Below are 15,156 nucleotides of genomic sequence, written 5' to 3' on the forward strand. Positions count from 1 at the left end.
TCAATTCGCTGCAGATCCTCCTGCATTTCAGTACAATTTTCCATTGTTGCAACCTCTCGATACACCACAGCATCATCTGCAAAAAGCCTCAGTGAACTTCCGATGTCATCCACCAGGTCATTTATGTATATTGTGAATAGCAACTGTCCTATGACACTCCCCTGCGGCACACCTGAAATCACTCTTACTTCGGAAGACTTCTCTCCATTGAGAATGACGTGCTGCGTTCTGTTATCTAGGAACTCCTCAATCCAATCACACAATTGATCTGATAGTCCGTATGCTCTTACTTTGTTCATTAAACGACTGTGGGGAACTGTGTCAAACGCCTTGCGGAAGTCAAGAAACACGGCATCTACCTGTGAACCCGTGTCTAAGGCCCTCTGAGTCTCGTGGACGAATAGCGCGAGCTGGGTTTCACACGATCGTCTTTTTCGAAACCCATGCTGATTCCTACAGAGTAGATTTCTAGTCTCCAGAAAAGACATTATACTCGAACATAATACGTGTTCCAAAATTCTACAACTGATCGACGTTAGAGATATAGGTCTATAGTTCTGCACATCTGTTCGACGTCCCTTCTTGAGAACGGGGATGACCTGTGCCCTTTTCCAATCCTTTGGAACGCTTCGCTCTTCTAGAGACCTACGGTACACCGCTGCAAGAAGGGGGGCAAGTTCCTTCGCGTACTCTGTGTAAAATCGAACTGGTATCCCATCAGGACCAGCGGCCTTTCCTCTTTTGAGCGATTTTAATTGTTTCTCTATCCCTCTGTCGTCTACTTCGATATCTACCATTTTGTCAACTGTGCGACAATCTAGAGAAGGAAGCACAGTGCAGTCTTCCTCTGTGAAACAGCTTTGGAAGAAGACATTTAGTATTTCGGCCTTTAGTCTGTCATCCTCTGTTTCAGTACTATTTTGGTCACAGAGTGTCTGGACATTTTGTTTTGATCCACCTACCGCTTTGACATAGGACCAAAATTTCTTAGGATTTTCTGCCAAGTCAGTACATAGAACTTTACTTTCGAATTCATTGAAAGCCTCTCGCATAGCGCTCCTCACACTACATTTCGCTTCGCGTAATTTTTGTTTGTTTTTGTTACTGCCATTTGATTTACCATTTTCCAGTACTCAGACAGATGGCTTCTATCACCCGTCTCTACTAAAGCACTATAAACTGGCATCGTCATCAACAAAGTTTTCAGAAAGAAAGCGAGCAAGATAGCAAAGAGGTTAAGGCATTGGACTAAATTTCGGGCGAGTAAAGTGACGATCAGAAATATTGACTGTGACGTTTAGCAGGAATTGCAACAGTTGACCTTCTTCCTCCTCAAAACCACTCTACATGAACAATTTATTAAGTATTTTAATGATACGTTCATCTGTAGCACGTAAAAAGTCTGGGTTTTCCTGTTGCTAGAAGTCATCCTGGAAAACCCAACGGAAGTTTCAGAACTTGTTCGTGGCAGGTAAAACAAACACATGAAAGTGATCCACCTGCCTCTCCTGAAAATAATACTAATAGACGAGACTTATCCAACGAAACATTCCACTACTGAAAACTAGATCATTCTTATTCAACTTCAATGACGTGTCTTCTTTTGGAGGAAACTGCCACGTCCCTCATGTCTGTCTTTATATTTCGTATTTCTCCGTTATCTACAGTGTAGTGTAGTGCAAATGATACAGGCGCGATTACAGTTGTTCCTTCACAGAGTTTCACTCGAAAAAGCACTTATATGAATCAGAAATCTGACACTACCTCTCCCTCTTCTCTTTTTTCTTCCCCTATTCCTCAGCCTCCTCCACCTGAATGTTGGTAGGCTCTGTTTCTGCCTCTGAAGTCCGACACAAGCTTGTAAGTACGAGTTTGCTGGAGAGCTGTTATCAGTGACTGAAAGGAGTACTTCTGTCGGAGGAGAGTGATACTCGGAAAATTACTCTTTGAAAACTAAACTCAAACAGACTTTTATAGACATTAAATGTCACTCTGCGCGTCTGACACCGTTTTGATTTCTTCCACTTATGGTTGTTAAGTAAGATCGTTTTTTTTTTTTTTTTTTTTTTTTTTTTTTTTTTTTTTTTTTTTGACATGACTAATGTTAAGCCTACGCCATTACGTTTGCGCTTCACTCTGGAACCGCGCGACCGCTACGGTCGCAGGTTCGAATCCTGCATCGGGCATGGATGTGTGTGATGTCCTTAGGTTAGTTAGGTTTAAGTACTTGTAAGTTCTAGGGGACTGATGACCTGAGATGACAAGTCCCATAGTGCTCAGAGCCATTTCAACTATGACGTTCGTGAGTAAAAGATGGTGACACTTGTTATAGTACTCTGTAATATCTCTACAATCTTTGGTAATAGGTGTAGACAACTGTGGCAGGAATTGGTTAGGGTTCTGGATATATGAGTCATCAGTGCCTAGTTACCCATGTCGCAAGACTTTCGAAAGGGTAGCCAGGCTGCGCGTTGTCACACTTGATTCGAAATCTACTACGCGCATTTCAACTCCAGGGGCTGGGTGCGCTATTACAGATTACGAATTCTGAGCTACCTTTACTGCAAGCAGTAACAGGTTTATCCCAGTAGAGCTACCACAGCGGGAGACTGTTCATGTTGTTGCGGTCCTCGTTAAAATTAGACAAACAAAATAATCTGGTTTTCTAGCAGCTTTGTTTATATGTTCAAATCCAAAGTATCTGCGCCGTTTATCCAAAGACCCATTTCCATGTTCTTAAGGAACCTCCGAACAACGTATCTCCTCGAACAGTTTTTTTCCTTTCTACTGGAAGCTATTGTGCTGGCTACGATGAACGCCACACGACACGTTGTTCACTTACAACCAAGTATGTGTCATTGGTGTGACCAGATAAGTCCATTCCAGTTCTCTATGTCGCACTGTTGGTGCCACTTCGCCCACTGTAATTGGGTGACAGCGTCGGCAGGAATGAGCTAGGGTCTGTTGCACAAATTTCTACTTCAGTTATCTGCGTGACACAAATATCTCCAGAATACGCATTGAGAAACGGGGCGATGGAAACCAGTGATGTGATACTGTAGCAGTTTCTATTTATCGAGGAAGGAATTTTGTGGGCATTATTTGGGGAGCAAAATAACTGATGATGGTCGAAGTAGAGAGGATATAAATGTAGACTGGCAATAGCAAGGAAAGCGTTTCTGAAGAAGAGAAATTTGTTAACATCGAGTATAGATTTAAGTGTCAGGAAGTCGTTTCTGAAAGTATTTGTATGGAGTGTAGCCATGTATGGAAGTGAAACATGGACGATAAATAGTTTAGAGAAGGAGAATAGAAGCTTTCGAAATGTGGTGCTACAGAAGAATGCTGAAGACTAGACGAGTAGATCACATTACAACTTGACTAGAAGAAGGGATCGGTTGGTAGGACATGTTCTGAGGCATCAAGGGATCACCAATTTAGTACTGGAGGGCAGCTTGGAGGGTAAAAATCGTAGAGGGAGACCGAGAGATGAATGCACTAAACAGATTCAGAAGGATGTAGGCTGCAGTAGGTACTGGGAGGTGAAGAGGCTTGCACAGGATAGAGTAGCATGGAGAGCTGCATCAAACCAGTCTCAGGACTGAAGACCACAACAACAACAACATTCTTGACACACTTCGGCGGTTGCCAGACCGTTATGATAGTCTTTCCCCCGCAGTGCTGACGTGAATTTCTTGCTGATGACGGAGTTTGCCGCTACCCGTTAACTGGATTGATACGCACGGCGCAAAAAAGCAGAATTTCCTACTTAACTCACTTGATGAGTTTTGGGAGACCGAAGCCAATAAGTCGCTTCTCACACTCCGCCATACGGCATTTGTCCTCGCATTCAACGCGATGAATGGAACAGACGCTACACTCAAATCCTTATGGCCATTATGTACACTAACGTCCATTTCCCAAAAAGCTCCACTCTGTGTCACAGAATGTGCAGACCAGTCATTGCTCAGGAGTTGTAGGTCGGTTTGGTGAAAACTTAAGTCAGACAAACACTAGAGCAAGAGATATACGATCACCTGCGCTCTAAAGGTCAATTCACAGTGGAACTTTAGGGAACCGGAGGGAAACATCAACATCAAATAGCGGCGAGTTCACACTAGACAGAACGTCAACATAACGTCACGTCACTTTGCCCGGTACTGAATCGTGAAAGTGGCGTTACGAGACTCCGACCATCTAGCAAAAATTGAATATACGGGGTGTCCCCGGAGGAATGGTCAGTATTCAGGGATAAGACAGGAACGAATGTTCGGTGCAAAAAGGTCTAGCAAACATGTGCTGTAAAACGCATACTTTCAGAGCTACGAGTACTTCTTCATTTTCTGCAGTGTGAAACAAATCCTTTCTAGTGCAAGCTCTTTTCCTTTTCGATATTTAGAGAGGTGGTGGAAACAAGAAAAATATACGTAGTACACATTGGCTCTAAAGGCATTACTTAAGAACTACGAGCATTTGTTCAGTGGAAGAGATGTGTTGCTTCTGAATACTGACCATTCTTCCTAGAACACCCTGTACAGAACTACGGAAGTTATTGGGATTTTGAATCGACGATAGGATTTCTAAGGTGACTGGTAATGATAGTTTACTAGTCCACAGCGTATGAAGATGACTTTCCGCTGTTCGAAAGTCTTTATTAACGAAATTTTTTTCATCTTTGTCCTTATTTTATACACTACTGGGCATTAAAATTGCTACATCAAGAAGAAATGCAGATGATAAACGGGTATTCATTGGACAAATATATTATACTAGAACTGACATGTGATTACATTTTCATGCACTTTGGGTGCATAGATCCTGAGAAATCAGTACCCAGAACAACCACCTCTGGCCGTAATAGTCCGCAGCTCGTGGTCGTGTGGTAGCGTTCTCGCTTCCCACGCCCGGTTTCCCGGGTTCGATTCCCGGCGGGGTCAGGGATTTTCTCTGCCTCGTGATGACTGGGTGTTGTGTGATGTCCTTAGGTTAGTTAGGTTTAAGTAGTTCTAAGTTCTAGGAGACTGATGACCGTAGATGTTAAGTCTTATAGTGCTCAGAGCCATTTGAACCATTTTTTTCTGGACGTAATAACGGCCTTCATACGCATGGGCACTGAGTCGAACAGAGCTTGGCAGGCGTGTACAGGTACAGCTGCCCATGCAGCTTTAACACGATACCACAAGAGTAGTGACTGGCGTATTATGAGGAGCCAGTTGCTCGGCCACCATTGAACCGACGGTTCCAGTTGGTGAGAGATCTGGAGAATATGCTGGCCAGGGCAACAGTCGAACATTTTCTGTATCCAGAAAGGCCTGTACAGGACCTGCAACATGCGGTCGTGCATTATCCTGCTGAAATGTAGGGTTTGGCAGGGATTGAAAGAAGGGTAGACCCACGGATCGTAAGACATATGAAATGTAACGTCCACTGTTCAAAGTACCGTCAACGCGAACAAGACGTGACCGAGACGTGTAACCAACGGCACCCCATAACATCAGGGTGATACGCCAGTATGGCGATGACGAATACACGGTCTAAGGCGCTGCAGTCATGGACTGTTTGGCTGGTCCCGGCGGAGGTTCGATACCTCCCTCGGGCATGGGTGTGTGTGTTTGTCCTTAGGATAATTTAGGTTAAGTAGTGTGTAAGCTTAGGGACTGATGAGCCCATAAGATTTCACACACATTTGAACGAATACACGCTTCGAATGTGCGTTCACCGCGATGCCGCTAAACACGGATGCGACCATGATGCTGTAAACAAAACCTGGACTCATCCGAAAAATGACGTTTTGCCATTCGTGCACCCAGGTTCGTCGTTGAGTACACCATCGCAGGCGCTCCTGTCTGTGTGGCAGCGCCAAGGGTGGTCTCCGAGCAAACAGCAGTTGACCGGCGTTGCCTGGTGAAACGTTGTTGTGATACCTCGTGTAAGGAGGAGAAATGCGTAGTATCACGTTATCGACTTTGATAAAGGTCGGATTGTAGCCCATCGCAATTGCGATTTATCGTATCGCGACATTGCTGCTTGCTTTGGTCGAGATCCAATGACTGTTAGCAGAACATGGAATCGGAGGGCTCAGGAGGGTAATACGGAACGCCGTGCTGCATCCCAACGGCCTCGTATCACTAGCAGGCGAGATGACAGGCATCTTATCCGCATGGCTAGAACGGATCGTGCAGCCACGTCTCGATCCCTGAGTCAACAGATGGGGACGTTTGCAAGACAACAACCATCTGCACGAACAGTTAGACGACGTTTGCAGCAGCATGGACTATCAGCTCGGAGACCATGGTTGCGGTTACCCTTGACGCTGCATCACAGACAGGGCGCCTGTGATGGTGTACTCAACGACGAACGTGAGTGCACGAATGGCAAAACGTCATTTTTCGGATGAATCCAGGTTACAGAATCATGATGGTCGCATCCGTGTTTGGCGACATCGCGGTGAACGCACATTGGAAGCGTATATTCTTCATCGCCATACTGGCGCATCACCCGGCGTGATGGTATGGGGTGCCATTCCTTACACGTCTGTCACCTCTTGTTCGCATTGACGGCAAGTTGAACAGTGGACGTTACATTTCAGATGTGTTACGACCCGTGGCTCTACCGTTCATTCGATCCCTGCGAAACCCTACATTTCAGCAGGATCATGCACGACCACATGTTGCAGGTCCTGTACGGGCTTTTCTGGATACAGAAAATGTTCGACTGCTGCCCTGGCCAGCACATTCTCCAGATCTCTCACCAATTGGAACCGTCTCGTCAACGATGGCCGAGCAACTGGCTCGTCACAATACGTCAGTTACTACTCTTGATGCAGTGTGGTATCGTGTTGAAGCTGCATGGGCAGCTGTACCTGTACACGCCATCCAAGCTCTGTTTGACTCAAAACCCAGGGCTATGAAGGCCGTTATTACGGCCAGAAATGGTTGTTCTGGGTACTGATTTGTCAGGAGCTATGCACCTAAATTGGGTGAAAATGTAATCACATGTCAGTTGTAGTATAATATATTTGTGCAATGAATACCCGTTTATCACCTGCATTTTTTCTTCGTGTAACAACTTTAAAGGCCAGTAGTGTAAATAAAATGCAGACTGTTAACTGCGGATCGTCAATGGCCCGTATCTCAACCAGTATTGGTTTCCGGAGATATAATGACAGAAACATTTCTTCAAGTGTGCTACAAGGATCACTGGCGCAATGTATCTTAACGTTAGGTAATTAACTTCATTTGTATTTAAATATGGGTGAACGCTGACCCTTAGAAATAAGTTCATGTAACAGAAAATCATATTTAGTATAACAGTGGAAATATGTAATGTTTTTCAGCATTTTACAGTAAATAAGCTACAAGTGCCTAAGTAATGGTTTCTGATGTGGAGAGTGGAAATTAACCCTGAATTCTCCTCACAGGGAACCGCCGGCAACCACACTGAAGCGTTTAACGTAGTTGCTGTGACTTTAATTTGTTGCAAAATTCTGTTGGTGTCCATCAGTTTAGTCCGGAGGTAATGTTTGTGCATGAGTGCAGAACTACAGGAATTCTCATGGAATGCCAGTAACAGACCATACCGACAGTGGAATGCGAAGCATACAAAAAGGAAGGCGGCGGAAGAAGTAGCAATTTTTGTTGTAGCAGACATTCATTTCTGTCCACTCTGATGTTGTTGTTGTTGTTGCTGTTGCTGTGGTGGTCTTCAGTCAGAAGACTGGTTTGTTCCTCTGTTCCTCGTGCAAGTCTCTTCGTCTCCATATAACTTCTGCAACCCACTTCCATTCGAACCTAGTTAGTGTACTCGTGTGCTGGTCTCCGTCTGCAATTTTTGCCCCCCCCCCCTTACACACACACACACACACACACACACACACACACACACACACACACACACACACACACACACACACACACACTTCTGTATAATACTAAATGGACGATTCCTCAACGCCGCACAATGTGTGCACAAATTTCTCTCGCCAATTCTACTCAGTACCTCCTCATTAGTTATGTGATTTATCCATCTAATCCTCAGCATTCTTCTGTAGCGCCACATTCTAAAATCTTCTAATCTCATCTTGTCTGAATACCTTCCCGTCAACGTTCCACTTCTGTACAATGCTCACTCAAGACGAATGCTTTCAGAAAGGAATTCCAAACACTTAAATTTATATTCGCTGTTAACAAATTTCTCTTCTTCAGAAAGGCTGTTCTTGCAATTGCCATTCTACATTTTATATCCTTTCTGCTTCAGCCATAAGTTGTTTTGCTACTACTTCTGGTGTCTCATTTCCTAATCTAATTCCCTCAGCATCGACTGATTTCATTCACCTACATTTCATTACCTTTTTTTTTACTTTTGTTAATGTGTCCTTTCTATTGGTGACCTAAAATTAATACGCCGTAGCTCTCTATCACACTCTGGCATTCGGTGAATAAGTCCAAACATATGTGACGAGACTTATTTATTTTCCTGCACAATCACCACAATTTCAAAAAGAAATTACGCGTTTCGGACGCCAATGGCCATCTTCAAGTTATAAAACAGCTGCCGTGTTTCATTCTAGCCACTGAGAAAACCAGTGACAACATATGTGAGTGACGTCTGTGCAGAATGTGTATATAGGACTGCAGAATATATGTAATTAATTGAAAAAACTACGGTACGTAGTATGCTTTCTGCTTAATGACCAAGTGTTCAAAGATATTCTACTACTTCCATTAGCTCCAAACTGTAATAGCAGATCATTTTGTACGTCAGGAAGAATAAAACTTTAAGCAGATTTAAGGGCACTTAACTGGAAATAAACAAAAATTGTATATATACATAAAACGAACAGAGCTGCGTCCACTAGGTTCTTTCTGGCCACTGTAAATACAAGTACATTTTAAGATCCGACTTTTTTTCGTAACGTTAACTGGCACGCTGCAGTAGACACCTTCATTCTACCGAGCCCACATTACTAGATTATTGGGCAACATGGACTGGTCTATGAACGTAAAAACTTTGTTTGACATTCATTCACAGACAACAGGGAAACAATGTTAAAGTCTCAAATTTAATTTGTTTCGTGTCTTGTATGAATTTTGAAGTCACAGATAAGAGGGTTGGACTAACATCTGGAAGCACCATGAGAAATGCATGCTTGAACATAAATATAGATACTAGTTAAGGCTACAGGCTGCACTGATGTATTTATCACGAATGGCACATGTGCAATTATCTCCATACGTTGTAAATGTCTGTCGTGGTCAGTTCTGTGTAGTTGTCACTGCATTTATCGGTGCTCATTGTTTTTGAAACTGGGCAGATTGTTAGTAATCGTATTGAGGGTACATCTGTAATTAAGGTAGCCGCAGTGTTTGGTATTTCAAGAGGCTCCGTATCGAAGATTTAATTCGTATACAGCGAAAACGGTAAACCTTCCTCCTATAAGTGAAAGTGTTTGTTGAGTGGCCGTGACCGAACGCTCATTGAAGAGGACTGTGACGGAAAGTCACTGCAGAACTGAACGTCGCACTCGCGAACCTTGTCAGCACCAAAGTAACACGAAGGGGGCTCTCCGCACACAGGGAACTGCGGAACGAGCTGCAATTCCAACGCCACTCAACAGTGGTGCTAATACTCGTAACAGGATGACGTGGTCCCGAAGAGTCTTGCTTCACGCTGTTCCCAAGAGTGAAAAATGGCGCGCGTTCGGTGACTATTTGGGCAGAAATACCGTGGTATTCCATAGTTAATCTGGAAGGTTGCACTAGAGCCAAGAATCATAAGATCATTTTGGTAGATTAGGTACATCCCATGGCATTGTGGTGTTGCGTTCCATCGCTGCAGGATCGCTGATCACAGAGCTCGCGTAATCCAGGGCTGGTTCTATCGGCACGGGGTGAATTGTCGCATCTCGCCTGGACACCAGTCACCAGATCTCTATATTATTCAGCCTTTGTGGTCTGCTTCGGAGAGAATGGAGCGTCATCGCTACCCACCTCTACCATCGTTAACTGAAGGTGCTGCTATTTTGCAGGAAAAGAGGTATAAAGTTGTCTTGAAAATCATACAGGACCTGTTTTTAACCGTTTAGAAACGTTTGAAAGCTGATTTGATACCATCGGTTTTCCTACATCGCTCAAAATGGTTCAAATGGCTCTGAGCACATTGGGACTTGTTCGGAGGTTCCTTAAGAACGTGGAAATGGGTCTTTGCGTAAACGGCACAGATACTTTGGATTTTAACATATAAACAAAGCTGCTAGAAAACCAGATTATTTTGTCTGTCTAATTTTAACGAGGACCGCAACAACATGAACAGTCTCCCGCTGTGGCAGCTCTACTGCCCATTGGGATAAATCTGTTACTGCTTGCAGCAAAGCTAGCTCAGAATTCGTAATCTGTAATAGCGGACCCAGCCCCTGGAGTTGAAATGCGCGTAGTAGATTGCGCATCAAGTGTGACAACGCGGAACCTGGCTACCCTTTCGAAAGTCTTGCTACATGGGTAACTAGGCACTGATGACATATATCCAGAACCCTAACCAATTCCTGCCACAGTGGGATACACCTATTACCAAAAATTGTAGAGATATTACAGAGTACCATAACAAGGGTCGCCATCTTTTTCTCACGAACGTAATAGTTGAAATGGCTCTGACCACTATGGGACTTAACATCTGAGGTCATCAGTCCCCTAGAACTTAGAACTACTTAAACCTAACTAACCTAAGGACATCACACACATTCATGCCCGAGGCAGGATTCGAACCTGCGACCGTAGCGGTCGCGAGGTTCCGGACTGAAGTGCCTAGAACCGCTCGGCCACAGCGGCCGGCGACTTCCTGACAGATTAGAAATGCGTATCGAACTGGAAGTCGAGGCCAGATCTTTGCCTTTCGCTTTCCGGGTGTGTCTGGAAGTTTCAAAACACCCCGCTGCAGAGCGGAACATCTGTTCTCCATCGACTGTTTAAGCCGTGTGCGAGAGATTGATAAGACGTGTCACTGTCATAGATAGTAGATATCTTTCCAACACACCTCAGCGCAATAGCCTTCTAGACGTTCAGTGTTTCTACCACATAATTTCAATCAGACGTTTCGCTTCACAAGAAATCTGTCATTTTGGGTGTTGTCACCGGGAAGTATTGTTTTTTACAGCAGCTGTTGTAGTGTTGAAATGTCGAAAGCCGATGCAGCTCGGTAAATAATTTTGTAACTTATTTCAATACACACAGTCGTGATCGCATTTAAGTTGTGTATTTTTATTTGTAGATGACCAGTATCGATCTTTTAAGAGGTCATCTTCCTCCACGCTTGCACAGATGGGGCTGCTCCTCACCAACGGCTCCTACGGTCGTCAGGGACTGTAAGATCTGAAGAAGATGTCTTGGAGGATCGAAACCGGTCATCTAAAAATAAAAATAAACAACTTAAATGCCATCACGACTGTGTGTACTGAAGTAAGTTGTAGTATTATAAAGACTGCTGTTTTTCCTGGAATAATAATAAAAAAAATTAAATAATTTTGCGCTTTGCAACCACAACATTTGTGAAAATGTTCTTTTAAGTGGTTTTATTATATAGTTTATGTACATTGGTGGCTGACAGATAATGTTCTTTATGGAAACAGGCTACTGACATTCTTCTGTACCACTGTTTTGGCATTTGATCTGTAAGTGCATCCAAATGATGGTGAAACGTTTTAATGCAGACGCTTTTAATGCAGAGTGTGATAGTGCTTCCACCTTTCCCCTCCCTAGAAATCTTGGTTGTGGTGACAGACTGATTAGTAGCGTAAACTAAGGGTCTAGACAATGGTGGAATGTTAGAATTTCGTCTTGAGTTGGCAAGACAGTATATGCGAAAGCGAAACAGAAGTTGTGGTAACAGTTTACCGTAGCTCGATGTATACACGAGCGCCATATTTCACGCACTTCTCATGCTAAAAGTTAAGGTAATTGCAGCAAAGCTGTGTTAGTTAACATACTGCCGAGTAGTTTGGTGCGTATTCTATACACATATCGTATATTTACTACGAAAAACGAAATAATACAATCTTTTTTTTTCAAATTTTGTGTGTAGTGTGCCTGAAGATGAATTTATAAGTAAGTGTGTGTGTCTCTGTGTGTGTGTGTGTGTGTATGTGTATGTGTGTGTGTGTGTGTGTGTGTGTGTGTTTGTGTGTTTGTGAGAGCCAGAGAGCGCGCGCGCGCCATTGGTCAGTTCCTGTTTTAATAAATAAATATGCTCTCAGAGTTAATGTTTTGGGTATTTCATAAAAGCCCAAAACGTACGTCGAACGTCTTCATCGTATATATTCAGGAATGGTGCTTACCGGCTCGTAATAAGTTAATACTTGTACCGAAACACTGAGTAGTAGTTCGGTGCGAGTAGCTGTTGCGGAAGCCATCAGGAATGCAGACGGAACAGGTGTGTGCTAGAATGGAATCTGCATCGCCGCCGCCACTCACCTGACATGTGCACGTTGTCGTCATTGTTGAAGACGAGCCACAGCGAGAAGAACCCGTCGACGCCGTAGCTGGCAGTCAGCTCGCCAGTGATGCCCGACGTATCGGGCAGTCGCTGCGGCTCGGCGTCTGCAGCGGCCGCTGCCGCCAACCACGCCGCGCCCAGCAGCAGCGCCGTCACCTTCGCAGACCACATGCCCATCGCAGTCGCCCCTGTACGGTTCCCGCTAGCCCTTTCCTCTGCCAAAGCCCTGCGTGCCAACCGATCGCCTGCCAACCCACGACTGAGCGGCCCGAGCGCGTCCCACTAAGTGCTCGGCCGGCCGCGGGCTCGCCAGCGCCGCCACGCGGACCGAGGCGGCAACTAGCGCGGCTGCCGGCAACAATCGATAGCGTGTCGGCTCTCTCGACCGCGACCCGCGCCGCCGCTGTTGTAACCGGAGCCAGCAGCACGCTGCCGGCTGCATGCCGCTTTCACCTGTCAGCCGCGCGTGATTTCACAGGCCGTCACACGCGTATTCGCGCCACGCCACGCCGCGCCGCGGAACAGCACAGCCTATTCTCACCGCGCTTTCTTAAGTGGCCTACGCACTTCGAGCTTTGAATCAAGGCAGTAAAGCAGATGCAGTATTTCTTAAATTCCGAACAGCATCCGACTCACAAGACAAACTCCCTGTCGCACTCACCCTCAGATTTAGTGGTAAGAGCCGGCCGGTGTGGCCGAGGGGTTCGAGGAGCAACTGTCTGGAACCGCGCGACCGCTACGGTCGCAGGTTTGACACCTGCCTCGGGCATGGTTGTGTATGACGTGCTTAGATTAGTTAGGTTTAAGTAGTTCTAAGTTCTAGGGGACTGATGACCTCAGATGTTAACTCCCATAGTGCTCAGAGCTATTTGAACCATTTGTTTGTTGTTGAAGATGCTACTTCTCTACTTCAACTTGTGGCAGAAAACGGCGGACAGCATATTAAATGTGGCTTGCGTCAGTCTCACGACAGCTTGAAACCGATATCATTTTGATTTGTATGCTGTTTTGGATCTCAGGACACTTAAAACTCGATTTTCCCATCCAATGCGGACGACCTTACCGAGGTGGACGGGTTTACCTAACAGTGCCACAACTATTGACTGCCAAACTTGTTCAGTAATGTATATTAAACGGAATGATTTGCGTAATGTGCAACTCAAGCCACAGCCATCGTAGTGCAGTTTACCTGATATTTGTAGTCGACCCCATTTACGTCAAGAAGCTTACAACACCATCTACTGGTAAAATTTTCATGCAATTTTGCTTATTCCACGACGTTTCCCTCTGGGTCGATAATATACTATTCTACTTTGACGTCATTTCTGAGCAGGGGTTTACTTTCTACAGAATTTTGAGACTAGAACTCTAATTATGGGCCGGCCGCGGTGGTCTAGCGGTTCAGGCGCTCAGTCAGGAACCGCGGGACTGCTACGGTCGCAGGTTCGAATCCTGCCTCGGGCATGGATGTGTGTGATGTCCTTAGGTTAGTTAGGTTTAAGTAGTTCTAAGTTCTAGGGGACTGATGACCACAGATGTTAAGTCCCAAAGTGCTCAGAGCCATTTGAACCATTTTTTCTAATTATGGACACGCTGCACATAAATACTCCCCAAGTTACTGTGAAGTACATAATGAGAGGCTGCGTCGTGCCAATATTATCGATTTACTTTCCCAATCCACTGATATAAGGAACGAGGCAAAAATGCCTGCCTAAATGCTGGCGTGCGCTACTTAATCTGTGTTATCGTCTTATTCTGATCTTTACGCAAGATTTACACTCGCGAAAAAGGATCACAACATCAACATAACCCGAAGTTGGAAGACGTGTTTCTACATCTGGAAGATGACGTCTGTTCACATTTCTCGCCAGTCGCACAATGGTGGCGCTATTAGTGGCACTATGAGGATGCAAATCAGGTTTGCATTAAATGAAGCTGTAATGATCGTAAGAGTTACTTATCTTTGAAACTGGACGTGGTGAGTTGATGTCAGTTAAGAATGCCTTCAAGGTGACAAAGAGCCATTATCAACACCTGACTGCGGTTGAACAAGGTCGTGCAACAGGGCTACGAGAAGCTGATGTTCCTTCTGCGGTACTGCAGAATGACTTGGCAGGAATGTAGCCACTGTCGATGACTGCTGGCAGCGCTTGTCACGAGAATATACAGTCGCAAAGAGACCGGGCACCGGACGACTAAGTGATACTACCGAGAGGGAAGATCATCGTGTTCGGCGTATGGCTCTGGAGAATCGTCCTGCATCTACGGCAGCAACTGAAGCAGCAGTTTTACAAAGCGGTTACTTCAAGGACCGCTCCGATCCAGATGCCCTTTAGAGTGCATTCCACTGACTCCATACTGTAACACCCCACCCGTCACTTAGCTGGTTTTGGCGTGTGTTCACCCCAACTAATTGACCAACAGATCAACACAGAGTGCAAAACTGCCGCGATATCGGATAACGCAAGAAAGTAATATGGCCCTGTGACTCGTGATTGAACTGCGGTGGCAGTGTTGAACTTGACTTATTCAGAATTGATCACTTTTAATTAAAAAGGGGTGCACATTGATGTTATATTCAGCTATTGAACACCAGATGCAAATGTTGAACATAAAATTAATTAAGAAAGTGGCTTCGATTTAAACTACTTGATTGAAAACAGATGCAGTCGA

The 15,156-nt window shown here is 44.9% G+C and overlaps 1 protein-coding gene across 1 annotated transcript in view; it reads right to left on the minus strand.

Annotated features, from left to right (window-relative positions):
- Positions 1-12,800, minus strand: part of LOC126335382 (transforming growth factor-beta-induced protein ig-h3) — a 267,513-nt gene extending 254,713 nt beyond the window's left edge. The window contains exon 1 of the mRNA XM_049998601.1: positions 12,462-12,800. Coding sequence (XP_049854558.1) covers positions 12,462-12,660 — 199 coding nt within the window. The 5' untranslated portion in view covers positions 12,661-12,800. The remainder of the gene's footprint in view (positions 1-12,461) is intronic.
- Positions 12,801-15,156: the final 2,356 nt, after the last annotated feature.

This window comes from Schistocerca gregaria, chromosome 2, assembly GCF_023897955.1.
Source record: "Schistocerca gregaria isolate iqSchGreg1 chromosome 2, iqSchGreg1.2, whole genome shotgun sequence".
NCBI classification, from domain to species: domain Eukaryota; kingdom Metazoa; phylum Arthropoda; class Insecta; order Orthoptera; family Acrididae; genus Schistocerca; species Schistocerca gregaria.